Source organism: Xenia sp. Carnegie-2017, unplaced genomic scaffold (assembly GCF_021976095.1).
Source record: "Xenia sp. Carnegie-2017 unplaced genomic scaffold, XeniaSp_v1 HiC_scaffold_2, whole genome shotgun sequence".
Classification (NCBI taxonomy): Eukaryota; Metazoa; Cnidaria; class Anthozoa; order Malacalcyonacea; family Xeniidae; genus Xenia; species Xenia sp. Carnegie-2017.
The window spans coordinates 6871572-6892233 of record NW_025813482.1 but is presented as its reverse complement, the minus strand read 5'-3'; the positions used below and the strand labels follow the sequence as shown (position 1 = coordinate 6892233).

General features: G+C 33.8%; 2 protein-coding genes across 2 annotated transcripts; one reads left to right on the top strand and one right to left on the bottom strand.

Moving 5' to 3' along the window:
• Window positions 1-474: 474 nt before the first annotated feature.
• LOC124440662 (little elongation complex subunit 2-like) lies at window positions 475-6640 on the bottom strand. The gene is made up of 9 exons (XM_046991073.1): window positions 6567-6640; window positions 6371-6495; window positions 5682-5845; window positions 5407-5526; window positions 4377-4421; window positions 4207-4305; window positions 3624-3713; window positions 3207-3357; window positions 475-1882 (listed from the first exon to the last, which is right to left on the bottom strand). Exons 1-9 carry the CDS (start codon window positions 6593-6595, stop codon window positions 699-701), a joined length of 2007 nt encoding a protein of 668 aa, XP_046847029.1. The 5' UTR covers window positions 6596-6640; the 3' UTR covers window positions 475-698.
• Window positions 6641-10555: 3915 nt separating this feature from the next.
• LOC124440667 (transcriptional activator GLI3-like) lies at window positions 10556-20053 on the top strand. The gene is given in 7 exon segments (XM_046991080.1): window positions 10556-10685; window positions 11037-12048; window positions 12051-12320; window positions 16498-16773; window positions 17127-17291; window positions 17666-17776; window positions 18084-20053. Coding segments are annotated over 6 exon segments (3462 nt in total). The 5' UTR covers window positions 10556-10685; window positions 11037-11160; the 3' UTR covers window positions 19836-20053.
• The last annotated feature ends 609 nt before the right edge of the window (window positions 20054-20662 follow it).

Below are 20662 nucleotides of genomic sequence, written 5' to 3'. Positions count from 1 at the left end.
CGTCGCGAAAATGCTTTCACCGGTTCGCCATGTATTAAATTTAAATACAGGCACAGTTTAGAAAAGTATAAACACATTGTAGTTATTTTAGTACAAATAATTCAAACCCTTACCTTCAAATTTACTTTTTACAAGGCTTTCTCAATGAAACGTTTGATTTTCGATAGACTGCAGTTTGTCAACAGTCAATGCTCTAAATGCTTGGAATTGTCCAAAAATAATCGAAATTGAAACAATGAGGAAACAATAAGAACGAAAATCTATTGGACCATTCAATGATATGTTATTATTAGGTTACATAGTAACCGCGATGTTAATAATTAATATCGGAGGAGCCGGCAGCGGCCTGATACTAAGCTATAAAGGTATATAAATGACGTATTTAACGTGGGAAAGACAGAGGAATCTAGCTAACACAATTTGATACAATTTGCAAACTAACCTATACTGATATTGATGTACAAAACATTATAGGGATCAAGTTTAAATCGTCTTTTTTTCATTAACATAACTAAAATGACAATTTTTATCAGTGTAAAAAACAGTTGAATTATCACTTCTTAACTGAACTATTAACATTGTTGCTCCATTTTAAGACCAACATTTTATTTAGAAATTGAAATCGATATCATCATACGTAACTGGTCTTGCTTTGCTACGCAAACGTTCAGCTATGCCAGCTATCTCTTGTTCATCACTTATTTGAAATGTATTGTTCTTTGATTGTATTCCAACATTAAAATTATTAACATGCTTTCCTCCTTTTTCTTCTTTTTGCTTGTCTTACTATTTTTCTTTCCTTGACCAGCATTTTGCAAATGAACCTTTCTTGATTTGTCCGTGGACACTGGCGGAAACGTCAAGGGAATGCGATTAAAAGCAATATGCCAGTCCAGAAAAATGTTGGGATCAACAGGAACCCAAGGGACATTTTTATCGTACTGTACCAAGAAATTGTTTGAGTGAGCAAGATGAAGGTCATATACGGACTTCTTTGTCGCGTCCTTTGCTACATTGTAAACACAAATGTGTAAATCATTTGCCGAATGAGACAAAATGTATTTGCCTGGTAGCAATAGTTTTTGCAGTCGTGTGAAAATTCCATGAATTGCCTTCATTGGCTTAGCAGGATCATAGGAAGAAAGAGCTAAAATGTCTGATTGATTAAGAACATCCAATTTCAACAATTCTCCAGTTAAAAAAGACACTCGAGCACAAACACAGACAGACTCTGGGTTGCAGTAAGTATGTATCCAACATCTTGATGCTTCACTCATAGTTATTTTTTCATATCCATAACAAAGTTGATATTCAGGTTTGATAAATACATTGACTGGATGTAAAGCGCCTCGTCCTGATTTTCTATTTGGTTGGTGAAGCAAGCCACAATCAGATGTTCTTATTAACAAGTTTAAAGTGCCAAATGCCCAAAGACTGTAGGTGAATTGGGATAAATTCTGAATTTTTTCCTTGTCCATATCTTCACGTTGCGACATCTCATCACCATCATTAGATATTTTGTCGTCAACAATAAAAGCATCTTTTAGGGAAGAATCAGGAAACAAGTCGTTTCGATTTCCTATTGGAATATTTTCTTCACAAATAGTCAAATCATTATCGTGTTTCATGGCTTCCTTTACTAAATTACAATAATTTTTCACCGATTCACGGCAATCTCTTTCTTCTATGTAATTTTTTTGAGTCTTTGTTGCATATGTTTGGTTTCCACTGTCGTTATTACTGTTTAAAGGCTTCTTTAACATTCGGCACAGCTCATCGCCAAAATACATCACATTCACTTCTCTTGGTGTCATCGTTTTTGATGGTAAAGGATTGTCTATGAATATAGTTCGACTTCCATTCAACGTTGCTTCATCTTTATCTAAAAATGGTAATAATTAATCACATCGAGAGAGGTCTGGTTCGAAATACAACCAATGGTTACAATATTGAGAGAGGTCTGATAAAAGATATAACAGTGAGAGAGGTCTGGTGCGAGACATTTTTACCATGAATTGTTCCCAAACAAACACCCACAAAAACTTTTCAAAAACACCTTATTCAATATATTAGCAAATTTACGGATGTCGTTATATATTTCAGTTTAAAAAGCATCGAAATGATGGCATGGCAACAGCATATTTGCTTATTCAGTCTTGTATTAATAAATAATTGACAAACCTTTCCGTTTTACAACCGTCACTGGCAAAAGATATAACAGTGAGAGAGGTCTGGTGCGAGACATTTTTACCATGAATTGTTCCCAAACAAACACCCACAAAAACTTTTCAAAAACACCTTATTCAATATATTAGCAAATTTACGGATGTCGTTCGGGGAATTTTAGAGCTGTACGATTTTTATATATTTCAGTTTAAAAGCATCGAAATGATGGCATGGCAACAGCATATTTGCTTATTCAGTCTTGTATTAATAAATAATTGACAAACCTTTCCGTTTTACAACAGTCACTGGCAAAAGATATAACAGTGAGAGAGGTCTGGTGCGAGACATTTTTACCATGAATTGTTCCCAAACAAACACCCACAAAAACTTTTCAAAAACACCTTATTCAATATATTAGCAAATTTACGGATGTCGTTATATATTTCAGTTTAAAAAGCATCGAAATGATGGCATGGCAACAGCATATTTGCTTATTCAGTCTTGTATTAATAAATAATTGACAAACCTTTCCGTTTTACAACCGTCACTGGCAAAAGATATAACAGTGAGAGAGGTCTGGTGCGAGACATTTTTACCATGAATTGTTCCCAAACAAACACCCACAAAAACTTTTCAAAAACACCTTATTCAATATATTAGCAAATTTACGGATGTCGTTCGGGGAATTTTAGAGCTGTACGATTTTTTTATATATTTCAGTTTAAAAAGCATCGAAATGATGGCATGGCAACAGCATATTTGCTTATTCAGTCTTGTATTAATAAATAATTGACAAACCTTTCCGTTTTACAACAGTCACTGGCAAAAGATATAACAGTGAGAGAGGTCTGGTGCGAGACATTTTTACCATGAATTGTTCCCAAACAAACACCCACAAAAACTTTTCAAAAACACCTTATTCAATATATTAGCAAATTTACGGATGTTTTTATATATTTCAGTTTAAAAAGCATCGAAATGATGGCATGGCAACAGCATATTTGCTTATTCAGTCTTGTATTAATAAATAATTGACAAACCTTTCCGTTTTGCAACCGTCACTGGCAGTTCCCAATCTTTTTCATAATCAGGCGAATGATTGTCAATCAGCATTTGTAATGCTTCGCCGGTCAACACAAAATGAACAGCATTATCTTCGACAAATTCACAAGCAGTAGTATCCTGCTGTATCTGTCAATGAATATAGTCAATAATCAAAGTCACCGAAAGCAGAACCAATTTAGAAAAAAAGTTAGCGGCAAAGAAAGATTAAAAGTTAGCGGCATAGAAAATATCATTTGTTATTGGTTGACAGAATGGAAGCTGGTCAGGTAAATTGAAGTATAACAGGCTAAGACAAAAAAAATGAATGATAAACAGCTCGGTTTACAAAGGATTACAAGCAACACTTTGGTATGCGAAAATACCAGCAACATTACAGGACGTTTAGTCTTTACCTGAATAGGAGCAGATAAATCAGGTTTAGTTTTTTTGTTGAAACAGTTAGGCTTGAATTTCATATCAGGAAGCCAAAGTAAACATTGACCCTAAAAATACATCTGATGAATGTTCACAGTAATCCTAAAATTAATCACATACGTTCACAGTCATCCCAATAAGAATAATCACATATGTTCACCGACAGTTATCCTAAGAATAATCACCTGAGTACTGTTTTGTACAGTGCTGTAAAATCAAACAATATGGCGACGAAGATTAAATGTACATGAAAGCAATATATAAAATTTCAGTTAACTCATACACATTGATATTCTATATTGTGAGATTATGCAAGACTACCATAGACTGTGTAGTAAAAGCTTCAGGAGATTTAGTTTTATCTTTTGAACAACCTTCGTGTATTTATGCGGCAATTGTCCAATTTCTAGACAGTTAAATTTACGTTGAAATTCGAGGAAATTTAAATCAATGAACATCACTGATTAAACCAGGATTAAACCTAGCGATAAAACCATGTTAATACATTATCATCCTCCACTACCCCCCTCCCTCCCTCTATATACGCATACATTAACTCACCTCGTTTCGTTTAAGAGTTTTTTTGAAGGATAGAATAGGATCATTTGGGAAAACAGCGCAAGAAGAAAGACCAATTGTTTGAAACAATGAGTAATGAGACTAAAAGAAACAAATTATCAGCTGATTCATCCACTACTTAAAAATATTAAATAAAAACAAAATATACTAACATCAATTTTTTCTAGTGCCTCGTTTCGTTGCAATTGAATTTTTTGCTAAAGTTAAAAATACAAATAAGCAATTGTTTGTGATAACGTATAAAATACCATAACATCAGTAAGGCAGTGTAGCAAAAACAGATAAAAATTCCAGCACACAGACTATTGATAGACAATACCACAAGCAACGATACACAAACTATAGATACATACAAAGATAGAGAAAAGTTTAAAAAATTTTGACTTACCCCAGATGGCAGATCTGGGGTAAGTCAAAATAAGTTATAGAAGCTCATAAAGGATTTTCTCTAAAGTCTTTTAAAATGGAACTATATTTCAGTAATGTATTCTAACCTACTCCGAATCCGCTACTGATTATTTTCATCATTTCTTGCGATAAATGTTCTACATAATCGTAATATTTTTAGAGATGCCAGAAAATAAATGCTATGGGTGCATTTTATGCGACCAATACTCAAATATCAAGCATCTCATCTTCCTTCATTTCCCCACACACACGCAAAGAAACGAGCAAGAATGATACTTTCCTTGCATCCACAGTTGGAAAAAAAATATCAGCAAAAAAATTACAAATATGGATGCTTAAGGCTGGATATTCAGTCTAATTCACTATTCATTTGTAGGAGTGCTGTACTCACACATATAAGACCAGTATGCGAATTAACGGTGTGCAATATGCAATTTGCACATCGTTTTAGCTAAAATGGAAACAATTGCACATCACTTTTTCAAACGATGTGCAAAAATCAGCGGTTTTAACGAAAAACACTGTCGTAAATCATATGAATTTGTTCACGTTTGAAAATATTAATTTAGCAATTAGCGCTGTATAATAATTAACATAATATCGATTTGATTATGTCTATAAAGAAACACTTTTATCAAAAAAATTGCACATCTTTTTTTCTGAACTAATTCGCACACTGATAAGACTGTATAACAACAACTTGTAATGAAGCTACTTTTCATTTATGAAAAACTAAAAACAGGGTAAAGTAGAAAAAATATTTCTATAACTTACTTTGACATAATTGAGCACACAAGAATGTATGAAATTGTAATCATCCTTTGCTGTCATTGAGTTTTGTTGCAGAAATCGCAAAAACTGTTCTCTTTCAGAAGAAAGTTTCCACATGAGAGTCTACAACAAACATACTATGAAAGAAGAAAGCCCGTATTGTAAAAGCTCACTCACACTCAATGAGTGGGGCTTCAAAATCACAAGTCCTCCACAAATGAACATTAAAATATTTTAAATGTAAAACTTTCAAAGCTATCACAAAGCTATATATATACCTGAAAATTGTCAAGATTTATTGCTCCAATATCTTTCCCAGAAATGTGATCATTATAAATTTCAAGAAAGTATTTTTGATCTTCAATTGACAACACTGATTGCTTAGGATAAGGAATCTTTGGTTCTGGTATCTTCACACTTTGCTTGTCCAGTCTCTGTGTTTCTATCACAACAAACAATTTTATTAATTATGACATTGATCACAACCTTCGATGAATACAGGGGGGGAATTGTCCAGCTATCCCCCACCTTGCTACTGAATAGTCACAATTAATTTCAACAGTTTCTGAGAAAGAGAGGCACTTGTAACAAAGGCACCTTATCACAATGTTTTTCGAAGTGTGCTAAAATAAGGCAATAACCTGATTTTACTGTTTAAAGTATTTATTAATTTCAGTCCTCCATCTTCGTTACAAATATTTGTTTAGCCATCTGATCAGTTAAAACATGACACATAATAAATAGGGTAAAGCTCTATAGAGCAGAGGAGCTTTTGTCGTACATTGCAATTATGCATAAAAAATTGTGTCAAGACCTGTATTACAAACGATCCCAGTGAAGATTCGGCCACTCCACACAGAGAGAGGAATGACTCATTCACAAAAAGTATCATACATTAAGTTAAGCAAGGAAGGAAATTAGAGTATGCTTTGAGTAAATATTGTACAATTCATCATTGTGCTCGTACTTCCGATCTTTTCTTCATTATTTTTTCCTTTCTTATCAACAAAATGTCTTTCAATAGAATTGCTTTTAAACAACTCTTCAGTCAATGTCCAGCTTGTCAGCTTGCTTTCAGCGTCAAGTTGCTTCCTATCATATAAATGATTTCTCTATATTCTCTTTCCTAATAATTCTAAAAAGATTATCAAATTATTTCCTACCAATCTATTTCTTCTGAAAGGTTCATCATTTTGAGACTCAGAGATTGGACATTTTGCAAACTTTAATTTGACATTACTTTATGTAAGAAAAACTACATACATTTGGAGAGAAACGTAAAACGATAAAGCGAGGCAGCATCAAAATTGCAAGTTGTTCCATTGGACATCTCACAAACTTTAATTTGACATTACTTTATGTAAGAAAAACTACAAACATTTGGAGGGAAACGTAAAACGATAAAGCGAGGCAGCATCAAAATTGCAAGTTGTTCCATTGGGTACGCGCAGAAAGAAAATGCTTAGTTGCTGGGCATTATATTAATTTATCAATACTAAAAAATATTCAAACCATGTTCTTTCATATATATTATCACTTATTTGTTTTATTAGTATCTATTTTCCAATTTTTATTTTGGCCGTTGATTTCGAATAGTTATCATGAAAATTTTTTTCCACTTAACTTGCAAATACGGTATTGTTACATATTTGTAGATGAAAAAATACTCCTGGGTTAAAACCAATCACTATGTATACGGTTTTCTGAAATAAAACATTTTACTGCTGTGCTAATACGTAATTTTAAGTTTACGTAGCATTTCTTAAATTCTTAGTATTGCTGAAGCCCAAAGTTCAAGTCAGCTCATTTGAAACATCCCAGTAAAACATTTTGGAAATGTTCAAGCTTTCTAAAAATGAAAATCAGCATAAATTAATTAATATGAGACGAGAGACAATAAATTTGAGTTTTTCTGGGTCCTGTCCTTTTTTAAAATTTTATAACACTGATTTGAGTAAATGACGCGATATATTGCTTTGGCAGACTTATTACAGTTGTGTTGGCACAAAACTTTGGTACCCTAGTAATGTTCGGGTAAAAGATAATATATGCTAATTTTGATAATACATGATAATATATGATATTAATCATCGATATAAAGCGTTTATCGTACCTAAAATCATTTTTATGATGAAGATGACATCATAACATACTGAAACATCAATCAGACATTTATTCTTTTAAAAAGAAGTTTTAATGTATCTCCCCTTTTCTATTTCTCGTTCGTCGTTAATGTCATTTGATTACCTCTCTCTTTCTCGTTTTCAAAGTTAATTTCCTGTCAGAGAAGGAAGACAATGTATTACAGAAATAATGGGGAACATTGGAGGACGACCAGATTTACCCTCTGTGTATAAAAGAGGAGTGGAAACCATTGAGGAACGACTGGACCTACACGCTAGTATCAAGACAAACTGCTTAGTTAAGAGATTGTGTTGTATTTACGAGAGAGGCGATTGAAACGTCATCAATATAAATCCTATTCCACTTTAAGCATATGAAATTGGTAGAAAATATGTTTAATATTTCAAAATATTTCATAAGTTGATTTCAATGACCTTTGTAAGAATTGAGGTGGCTTCTTGAAGGGTGACCATTTACTAAACTTCAAATGCTCACAATTATTAACTATTGCACGGCTTTTGCTTTTATTATTCTTATATGAAGTTTATACTGAACCTGCCCGAAATCTTATAATTTTTACATTCGAAACAGAAACTAAACCTCGAAAAAAATAGAGTAGGTCAAAGAAATTGTGACTATAGTCACGTTTCATGTGGAAGCAGTTAAAAAATTTTGCTCTATAATTAGCTGCATTCATGCATTAAGAAATCTCTCACTTATTCACAGCAAGAGAATACAAACTATTTTTGGTGCGGTCGTTATCGCAGTGGTGGCTTGATACATCCTGTGAAGAAATAGTAACAAAATCAGGGAGGCAGTGGTGTGGTCAGCCAGTTTATTTATTCCTGCTATGACAATTTTTCTATCTTTATTCTCGGTAGAAACAATAGATTTCTCAAGCAAAGAATCATGATGACATCCTTTCGCGGCAGAACTAAAATTGATATCTTTTGCGTAACCGTTTTCCTCCGCAATACATTTAGTGTGTTTTTCTTTCCTTTTCACAGTGTAACAGTTTTCAATTACAGTGTCTTTGTTGTTTCATACCACTCTTTTATACAGCCATACTCATTTTTTTGACCAACAAACATCAGGATATTTCATAGTTTTGAATGTGGTAATAGGTTTAATAAACAGGGGAGTTTTGCGTGTTCCTTGCTAAAAGGGTTTTATGGTGCCTTGCTGAAAGGTCTTTGTGTGTCGTTGGTGTTCCGAATTTTTTCAATTTTATAACTTAAAATCATAATGATTTTATGAACTTAGTACGAGAACATGTAGCAAGAAAATCTTGCGAGGAAAACTTGCAATATTTAAGCGTAAGTTGTTATATGGAATAAATTCTTCAAACAATAAAACAAGATGGAAAGTTTGAAAAATTGATTCCAGATGACAGATGCATTTTAAGAATGAATTCCAATTAATTATTAAGAAGTAGTATGATTTGACCCAAACGACCTCTTTTTTCCAATTATTATATAACTACGAAAGATTTATTGAGATGTACGATTGTTAAACTTTGTTCTTCAATTAATTCATTCAACAAAGACTGCGGTTTGTTATTGTCTGTGGCATTTATATCCAAAAATTAAAGTCAACAAGCTAACTTTAGCTTAAGACTAATCTGCTATGGTCTTGTTTCCGCCAATCCTAGGGTGGTTGATTGAAGCTTTAAACTCAAATGAGAGATATGCGCGTTTCACTTCATAGCAACTCTTCGAAAAAATCACTATACTGGGCATGAAATTTTTACCAGAGCAAGACCACATTATGAAAAAATAAGTCATTTTTACAAGAAAATCTATATACAGTTCAGATGTACCATTACCTCAACAAATGCAAAAGTCTTACCTTAGAACTTAAGTTTTACATTTAACATCATATGTTATAAAGGCTAACTTCACGTTGTTTTTAGAATACTATATTAATAGGATTGCTGGTACATTGAAATCCCAGGATCAGTGTTGGTTAATGGCTAATTCTGTAAAGTATGCAACTTGGACTTTAATAACAAGATTATATTTGGCTTATTGCACCACATAGTGCGTATAAGTTAATTTTCTATCTAAGTCTTCCGCTTATCTCCTGCTATGTTTTAAAGCTACGGCGAAAATCTCGTACTCCCTGTTGTTTTAATTCTTAATCTTTATTCTCCGCGAAGTTTCCTCAAATATAGTTTAAAAAAATACGGTGATGGAAAACTTTTGGAGTTTTTTTTTGTATGGCAAAGTTTGCCATAGTGAACAAAGTGTGGTGAAATAAAAGCTCAATTTCATTATTTTAACATTGTTGATATTTAAGGCCAGTATGAAATTGCATTGACGAGACATCATGTGATGACAGGAAGTGCAAAATAAAGTCGCACATTTACGATAATTTCATAAAAGTAACAAAAAATTCATATTGAACCAGAAATAATAAACGAATTTTTCATTTAGAGCGAGGTCGTTTTTGATTTATGGATTTATTTCGTATATTCATAAAAGTTGGTAAAATAATGGTAGCATCGTAGCAGACTTTTTGCAGCTTAAAAATGATTATTGTTGTCTCAGATGTTCGTCTCTGCTTCACTTTATGCATGTTGCAAAAAAAGTAATCATATGGTTAAAAAAGCTTTTAATGATAAATACTTTTTCATTATTAGTGTACATTTGCTTTATATTTAAGATTTCCGACATCGCTGCCAACTTGGATGCTCGTATTTCAGAAAGAATTTGGTCTGAAAGGCCAGCACTATTTGACCTATCGGCTTTGTTAATCAAATCACTGTTTATAGAATAACAAATTATCTTTAAAACATTTATAGAAAACCTATCTTTATTGAAACTTTGCTTTATGTATTATGAACATTATACTTAATATTCAAATGTGTGCATTTAATCAATGATATATGCGTAGTGCAAAATCTCCTGCTCAACAATTTTGTGCGACGACGCAAAATCACCTTGAAGTCATCTTGTGAATAACCAATCAAATTACAGCATCTATGCCTCATTTTGGTATCATAATTCACTAGTGAGTTGTCCCGCGACTGCTGCGACGTAACGCTGTTATACAATTTATTGCTCACAAGTGCATGTCTTATTAATCGTTGATGGTACATATCGCCATTTGTCGTCTGGGGATTGGGACAATTGTGTGAAAGCTAAAGAGCGTTCTAGGTAAGGTTAAGAACTAATTGTGCAACAATTTCAAGAAGTTTTCACTGACTTATATTCTACACTTTATAGTAGGTACATATGCCACTTCCCGCTTGGCGCAGTAAGAAATTTAGTCGGCGTGTCTTTTTCACAATCTTATTTATCTTAACTATTTTAATGACTATTCGGTTTATTGCATCGACTGTACAAAATAAATATTTTTCTCTCAAGAGGTGAAATCGTTCAAGCAATACAATTGTTTGATTAAACATTTAGCGCAAACGCTTTATAAACTATTTAGTCAAAATAGCATGTTTAATTTGTGTACGCACGCACTTAATGTTAATCATTGTTCGTATTTCAATTAAACAGAAACTACATATGGTACATGTGATAAAATTTTATTGAATATTCGTTTACAGAGAAGAATGGGACTTGAAATAAATGAAAAATACCAAACATCGTGAGTAAACTGAAAGTGATATTTTATTTAAAAATGTCAGACCAGGGCGAACATTACCACCGGCAACATACAAATCGTGTGTCTTCAACAAGTGACGTTAGAATAGGGCAAAGAAACCAGATGTTTGCGCGCTCACCACATCCATCTCATTCGGGTGGCTTAGAACGAGTTGAAGAAGAATCGAGTGCTGTGGTGGATTCTTCAACTGATCATAAATACAGACCAGCTTATATGTATTCAAATCATCATGGCATGGAGCAACAAAATGTCTCTCACAGCAACATGACATTCAAGAGATCTACACAACAAGGATATTTTCGTTTCCCCATTACACCTCCATATTATGATAATAGGTACAGTTGTACAAACCCAATGTGTAGAGAAACACAATATTGCTATGAACATCAGATGAATCCATACATCAGTTCTTCAGTACCAATGCCTTCAAGTCCATTTATGCACGATTGCTCTTTTCCGCGTCAAGTATGCCGCAAATCTCCCTTGTTGCTGAATCAAAATGCCATAAAATCAAGAGTAGAAGATGATGTATTAAGACCAAAACATGAATGGCCGATTGCTTACAGATCAAATCATATAATGACGGATCCACCGACACCAACAACTCCTGCCCAGCATTTGGCAACAATATTCAATAGTAAAGACAATACTAGCATACCTCCTTCAACGGCAACATCATTAAGATCAAGTAATCTGGAACCGTTTATGCATCCGTCAAATTTTCCCAGTCCAAGACAATCCGCGCGACTAACGCGAAAACGTGCAATGTCTACTTCGCCAGCCTTGTCCATTGATTCAATTGATATAAACAGTTTGATTCGTACATCTCCCGACTCCCTGATTGCTTACATAAATGCTCCTAGATTATCTTCGGCTGGCTCGTACGGTCATCTTAGCGCCAGTGGTATAAGTCCTCGCCAAAGCCACCACGGTCATCTTTAATGCGTTCACCAATGTTCGGCTGCTGGCAAACAACACCAACATTAGGTGTGAGACCAATGTCGTCGCAACATAGTGATCAGAAAGACAAAGAACCTGAGGTGAAGCAGACAATTGTTAAGGAAGAAAATACCTGTAGTGACAAAGATATTAAACATGAAAAGAACGAGAAAGAGGATAACATGATTGTTGACGAAAAATTGCCTTCATTCACTTCTTATACGGAAACGGACAAGGTTAGTTTACTTATGACAGTTAATTTGTCTGTCATATTTTTTATTTGCTTTTCATTGGTGTGAATTTGTTTACTTGAATTACTTTCAATCGTCAAATCTTTAATAGACATTATTTTTTTAAAATCACAAATTTTTTATTGAAGAAAAGTGGCGAAGTTCCTAGATTTACAAGTAAGACTGGTGAACTTCCTATAGTTACAGATATGGCAACAATTTTAAATAATAAAGCTTTATGAGTTTCAACTCTTGTTAAACTTTGAAAATCATAGGATGATGAAAAAGCTTTCTTTCGCGTTAAAGTTAATACAAATATTGTTCAAAATTACTTTGCATGGAATGCTGATTTTTCGAGTATTTTGATAGCCTATAGATGATTGTATTATGACATTCCATATTCGCACTTTGATTTTCAAACTTTTTTATTTAACGTGAAATAAGAACAAAACCATTGGTTCAGCAACATTTTTAAACGTAATGGTTGAGTTATTTATATATAAAATTGATGAGCTTCATTGAAGTAATTTATGCATTTTTTAAAACGCAATTTGTAACCTTTTCTGATTTACAAAAACGAACTAAAGAGTAAATTTTCTCTCCCCCGTAGTCTATGAAAGTCGCACATACGCATTCTACACATAGCCTCTTTTACCAACGTCCTTTACCATTCAGATCATAAAACATTGAATTTATTGGTCTTTTGTGTTGAATACAATATTACGTGATTATTTTTCAAGCAGTTATAGCTAAATCACCATCGTCAATTATTCAACAAATGGAAAAACAAATTGTCACACTGACAAAATATAATTGCAATGTAGACTGTATTTTTAGTGATGAAGGCAGAAAGATAAGTATAAATTCTTGTTTAAAATCGAGTGCATCACTAAACATTGCCAAGTCCAAAGACAAGTATCAAGTATGAGGTAAATGTCAAAGTTTTAAGACAAGGATATTATGAGACCAAGAAACGCCTTTCAGAAACACAAATTCAATTAATTCATATGACTAATTGTTAATTATACACTAAGGCGTTCACCACATTAATAATTTGGAAGAAGTTACAAACGCACATTTTTAATATAACTTCTACCCATAAAATTTAGCTATGTTAGTTACGCATGCAGAAAACTAGTTGACCGTTAGCTGGATTTGAACTATTCAAGAAATCCTGGCAGAAAGTAAAACTTATTATAGTAATTGATCAATTTAATTTGACTGGTCACTAAACGTAAAAGAAAAATGATAGCTTAATTACTGCCTTAGGAAAATTTGTAGTTAATTATTGTAGAGTTTGTGACGCCATTAGAGATTTAATCAGTCTAGCCATCTCAGAAACTGAGAAGTACGTTTGTTAAACTATTTATTCAGCAATTTGACTCTTCAATGAAATATTTCTTGACAATAATGTCGCTATATTGACACTGTTCGAGCAATTAATTGTTCTTACGATTTTCCTAATTTTTCAAATGAAATCTCTGAAACTTTGAGAATTCTGCCTGCATTGAATCATATTTGCTATCATTGATAATTTGCTATTGCGACAAGAAAGCGTATTGTTTACAGAAACCTAACCATGCATAGAGGTTAAATCAACTGTCTCAAGTGTTTGGTGAAAGGATTTAATTTTTTTTCTTAACAACGTCCACAAATGTTATTTGATCAATATCTACCTCAACTAAGCCCCCCGAAGTCATTAAAATATCAGTAACAGCTCAATTCCACGCATTCTACAGAATCTACACAGAAACAAACTCGAGATGAAAACAAAACGAAAACGTATTTCGAACAAATGATGATCACGTCGTGTAATGCAGAGATTAGTTTTCAGTCAAGTTTCTCAAGTGTCAAAAAAAGGACAATGCCAGATATTTGTTTATAAAAAACAATTTGAATGAATCGATAAAGAGATTAAAACCTCAATAGTTGAAAGATGACTTATCTTCGGTCATTGTCCATAAGATTACTGAAGAACCATCAACTCGATGTGCACAGATGGGCAGTACTTTAGATACGTGCATACCATTTGTTCTCAAAGAACACTTGTGTGTTGTCACTAGCAATTATCTTTGAGCATGCACATCAAAGCGTTCATTTATATTAAGAATATCAACTTGAGTTCTATCATTTGTTATTGAAAAAACATAACTACTGCATGTTTTGCGCAAGAGTATGTTTCGAACTGTATAAAACAGTCTCGTTTTGAGCTATAGTACATTTTCATATCGTTCATCAGAAATGACGATTTGGTATTCAATTTATTTCTTTCACGATCAAAATTCAAAACATGAACTCAATCTGCCACTACTGTCGGTGTTAATTAAGTAATTCACAATGATTAAGGTGATCAAATGGCCTAATTTTACTTGTCATGTCAGATTTGCTACATTGCCATTTTCGTAAATCTTTATCTCTTTATTGTTCTTCTGAGTTAATAATATACACCTATCAATTCATATCATGAATTTTGAAAGTCAGTATAATGAAAAACATAGCTAATTTTTATAACATCTGCTTCAGCACTTTCCGTATCATATTGACAAGTGACCAGCAAGTACTTCTTAATTTGACAAAAAAAATGTCGCCATTGGCCCATTGCCACCACAGAATATTTTCATTTTCAGTATTTTAGGCAGGGAAATTGATAAAAGAACGCGGTTGTTTCACCTCATAATAACGACCTATTTAATAGAAATAATAGCCTGTTCAATGAGAGCTGGGACGGGTCGGTTTCAGATGCTGGATAATATACGGGTTCCAGCTCCAAATACACTTTGTTTAGTTAGTCTCGGTTTGTTTATGTGGAGTCTGGATGATTTTCTTCACGTCCCTGTTAGGCAGAGTCCAAGTTTTGACCGTATAGTCGTACAGAATGCAAAGCAGGTCAAATCAAACACATGTTTACCGTATGTGGTCATAACCTTCCCATGATACTCTTGAAGAACATCAGATACTTTTGAAGAACATCAAACAATTTCCTACAGTAAATTCACTACTTCTATGAAATTAGGACCAAATTTTCGGCAAAATAGGGCGTTTGTTTGTGACATCTTTGGGTGTTTTCAAAATTAATCGATGTCAAGCTTTTGTTATAATCCTGTTAATTTTGAAATACCTATAAATAATAATGCTTTTAAAATGGCATGTGGCTTAGCAAGGTTAGTTTTAAGGCCCTCCATAAAAATACCGCATGCGGCACAGTATTTACACAAGCACAATTAACAAACTCGTGAACTTGGCGAATAAATTCCCAAAGACCTTGGGTGACACAATTCAAACCGGATCTACTTAGCTCTCATTATCCTTTTTTATCGCCACTTGTTACTAAATTCATGAATATACATCAGTTGTTCAAATCCTTACTTTTCCTCATTAGATATGGCTTTTAACAAAATTTAGGAATGTTATTTTGACTTTTGTGTATTATGCAAGAAACGAGATTCGCGTTTTAAGAACTATATTTTCTTGCAATTTTACATAACGAAGCTCGGCCGAATACTCACGATTAATTTCTTAATAGAGAATTTACAATTAATGGAACAGCACTGCAAACGCCTGCAGGTATATGTAGCAAACAAGCCGCATGAAATATTTAGAAAAAGGCAATTAATAGTTGATTTCTTTTCGAGCGGTTTAAGCAGGTTTACGAAAAATTGTCTATTAGCTACAATTACTACGAGATAATTTTGTCATTAATCAAAACTTTTTGCAATGATTAACTTCTTAATGATACGATCATATAATAAAATATTTATTTAGGACGAAAGGAATTCATTTTGAACAAAACTTACACATCATTTGTTGGTGTAGAAGCGGGCACCTTTTGGCGAAATTTTTTACCAGTGGAGGAAGATTGTTTGATCATTTTCTAAACAAATGTTTTATTCAACCAACCAAACTGCTGTTTATTCAGTGCCATGTATTACTGAGAAATCTTCTAAAAACATATACTATACGGCAATTACTTTTCAGCAAAACTTTTCAAGATAACCTCACTAGACATTGTCAAATTTAATCATATCATTGTCAAGGAGAAGAATAAAATATTTAGCATTTAGTTCCGACTTTTGTAGAGAGTTTCTTCCAATATGCGCAAGGGGCTTAAAATATGGACCATTCTTCACAAGTGAGACTAGCCAAATAGACACAAAGTAATTTCAATTTTTTTACTATTCTTCAGCGAGAGTCTGATGCAGAAAACGAGGAGAACAACGAAGGAGTAGGAAAAGATAAAAACAACAACAAGTTTTTATGTCAATGGAAAGACTGCAATATTTTGTTTCAAACACAAGAAGACTTGGTCAAACATGTGAACACAGATCACATCAAAAAAGAAAAAAGAGACTTTACTTGTCATTGGATTGACTGTCAACGTGAACAGAAACCATTCAAAGCTCAATATATGCTAGTTGTTCACATGAGGCGACATACGGGAGAAAAACCTAATAAATGCTCAGTAAGTAACTAAAACATCCTCAATTTCTACTCCTCGAAACATTTTAATTTCCAAGCTATAGTCTAGAAACATAATGTACGATATTTACAATGTTTTCAGTAAAAATTTTTAAACGACCAATTTATATGATTTCCCATTCAACTCGGAGCAATTACTCTGCGCAAATTTGAGTTGGGACAATTTTAAATTTGATTTCAGAGGGATTTACATGAACAATACGACTCTCCTTCCATTATTTAAATATTGTAACAAAGCTCACTGGTAAAATAGTTATTGTAGTTTAAAGGTTGTAACTTACTGGTAGGCTACTGACCTTTATAATTTTATATCGACCAACATGATTCTCGTTGTAGTTTAAAGGTTGTAACAAAGCTTACTCGAGACTTGAAAACTTGAAAACTCATGAGAGATCTCATACGGGAGAAAGACCATACGTGTGCGAGTTTGAAAATTGTACCAAGGCATTTACAAACGCATCTGATCGGGCTAAACATCAAAACAGGACACATTCATCGGTGGTAAGTGTTTGCGAACAATTTCTACAATTAAATAATGTACCTCATAATAATTACTTGAGAGGTTTACAATTAGCTATATGCATGGTAACACTATAGGGGAGCAGACTGTCACAATGTAACATTTTTTGTTATTTACACAGATACACATGTAGCTTGGTTATATAAACCAGAGTTAACACTGATTTAGTCATAGTTTTCATAAGCGCGTAAAAAAACAGATCATGCACGTCTCATAAATCTTGACTGGCATTCACAAGACGCAAATTGTATAAATATCTACACAATGTGTAGACTTGTAAATCCTCAAAGAATAATGATTGTTTTAGCCAACAATTATGTATGAATTTCTGCTAGTTTTCGCTCTCTTGTTACAGAAACCATACATTTGCACTGTTGAAGGGTGCACTAAACGTTATACGGATCCAAGTTCTCTCAGAAAACACAAGAAAACATGTCACCCAGAACATTTCAATGGAGCCAAAAAGGTGAGTAAAAGTTTGACTCAAGTCCCCAGCAAACTTAGATTCTTGTTTAAGTTAATGAAGTCAACAATAGACTCGACATGGATAAGAAAGTATACAAATAACGGTCATCCCATGTTGTCAGGATGTTATTTTATGGTTTTTTACGTTATTTAGTCTACACAACTGCAAAATCCCTAAAATTATTTATGATTCTTTTTCTTTCTTAACAAAGCGAAATGATTATCTCGTAAGACGCGGGAACGCTGGTGTTATTGCTTTTGTAGACCACATATTACACGTTTACCAAAATATGTTTAACTCATTTTAGCCGAAAGTTGACGAAGGGAAACGCAAACAACCAAATGAAGAGACTAAGAATGTTGCTGGAGAGACTAAAAGCTCGACGACAAATAACAGCTCAATAAAGAGAAAGACGCAAATTTCAAATCAATCAAATAGAACAGGTGATCAGTCAAGCAAAGGTAGTAAAGATCCAAAGGATAGTGGACAAGGAAAGAATATGCTAAACCTTCAACCAGCCGAGTTTTCACCACAAAGCTTTAGCGGTGAGTTGACGTCATCTTCTAGCTGTGTCGATAGTCCACATTCAACACATGTAGCTTGTGAAGAAACGGACGAAAATCCCATAAGTCCCGCGACAGTTGGAACTCAAAATAAAAGTAATACGTCGTCAAAATCACCTAAAGCAAATGAGATGCGCTCGTTCCAAGATCGCCGTGAAATGCCAGAACTTGGTCTTGGTGGAGGTGGTGATGTTCTTGTTGAAAATCTAATTGTACCAAATCGGCTGTCACTACCCACAATCAATAAACAAAATGATGTAGGTAAATGGGTTGCAGACGTAACTCAGAGTATGAACCACGTCAACAGGTATCCAAACGAGCTCAGAGAAAACTATGCAGTAGATTATAGTAGTAGACGATCAAGCGAAAGTGGAGTATCATCATATATAAGTAGCCGAAGATCAAGTGAAATGAGTACAGTAACTAAGCAACCATACACTACTGTACCAACAGTTGTTGAAGAGACTGTAAATGATATATTCTCACCAAATAAACATACCAATGATGCACAAAAGCAACAGCAATTTCCGCCAATCAACCAATGGAATCCAAGACATTCTCCTGCACCTGATGCACTCCACATAGAACAAAGACGCTCCAGTAGTGGATACGGAAGCCATCATAATCTTGCAGTTATTCGAAGCCCGGTATTCCATAAAGTACCAATGCAGAACTCTACAGAGCCTTTACCAAACAGACGCATGAGTGATAGCATCATATGTGAAGCGGATAGTTCCAACAGATATCTACCGATAAAGAATAACAATATGGGTTCACGTCGAAGTAGCGAGCCAGTTACTAATTACTATTCCAATGGATCAAGTGATTTACATTCTCAATATTACCCACAAATTAGGCAAAATGGATCAAGTGATTTACACTCTCAATATTACCCACAAAGTATGCAAAACATACAGCATACATTAGAAAGCAATTATGGACCACATAACATGATAAACAACCATCGAGCACATTCACGACCACAGCCCTTAGATAGAGGACAAAAACTCTCACACTATCCTTACTCCATTGAAGAAAGAAACTCGCCGTATCAACCAAATCCACCTAATCACAACGTAAGATGTAAGCCACCTCAGCCAAACTTGCAGCAAACAACAAACTTGTGGCAACACGAACACCATATAAATCAACAACTACTAAAAGTGAGAGATCGAGAGAGTCAATGTACTATTTTACCTGGGCAAATCTATCAAAATGACGTCAACGGAAATACTATGAATCAGCAACCAGGAGTTGAGTGTGATCAGATCGTGAATAATCACGGAGCAGAGGGCTCTTACGAATCCATGTTAAACGGGATAAACAATTTAAATACCAACGACATGGCACACGATCCTGGTTTACAAAACATACCATCAAACATGGTTATAAATGATATGAACACTTTGTTGAATTCATTAATAGAAGAAGAAAGGTACTTAGATAAAAATCAAGCGCAAAACAATATGACCAGTATGCTTTCGCATATTTTTTAATGCAACATAAAGACGCATTCCAAAAGCTGTAAAGTCATGCATATTTTATTTTACTTTAAGATGTCCTTTACTTGCAATAATTTAAACAGTAGTACGTAGTTAGTTCTCGGAGATGCCTTTTCATTATCAAAAGATAGAAAATACCTTGGCATCATTACTGTAAATACTAATACTATATAAACACTATATTTTGAGTAAAAAAAACACACTCTCTACAATCATGGTCAAACTAGTTCAATAGAACTCCCTTAACCAAACGTTTACAGCGTAAACCAGAAGCAAATCACTCAGCAAAAATAACTAAACAGAATAAATGGTCTTTATCCATGATCTGTATCTTATTTAAATTAAGTCTAACAATTTGAAGCGAAGACTACGATAATATGGCAGTTTTTTTCACACGGATAAGCACGCATGTCACATACCCATAACAACATAGGAATGTTCGAAAAATACGAGGCATAATGCTTAAAATGATATTTTAAACAACTGTTCTTATAGGATAAATTTAATATTTTTTTGCCATTTGTATGCCAACTTTTCCATTAGTTTCAGTTCAAGTCCTTAGCATCAAACCCTCAATCAGTAAGGAACATTATTGAAATCAGAGGGGCTCGACAGAAATAGCCATTATGCAAAACTTTGTATGCGTGGTTTGGGAGATGGGGAGGGGCGTGTGTTTAACTGCATTGGAATATTTTGGTTTTTTAATTCTTTGATGTATTTCAAAATAATAGGAAGCATTACGATATAAGTTTTTCGGCTGTCTCAGGTTTCAGTTTATAGCTAAGGCAGCTTGAACTCAAACCCTCTCTGATGTGGTCATG

What these genes read in the sequence shown, in the direction of transcription:
- LOC124440662 (XM_046991073.1), bottom strand. Translation starts at nt 6,595, where the DNA reads ATGATGAACCTTTCAGAAGAAATAGATTG. An exon ending in AAACTCTTAAACGAAACGAG is followed by an intron (nt 3,714 to 4,206) that starts GTGAGTTAATGT and finishes ATGTATTTTTAG; the next exon opens with GGTCAATGTTTACTTTGGCT. An exon ending in ATTTATCTGCTCCTATTCAG is followed by an intron (nt 3,358 to 3,623) that starts GTAAAGACTAAA and finishes ATTCATTGACAG; the next exon opens with ATACAGCAGGATACTACTGC.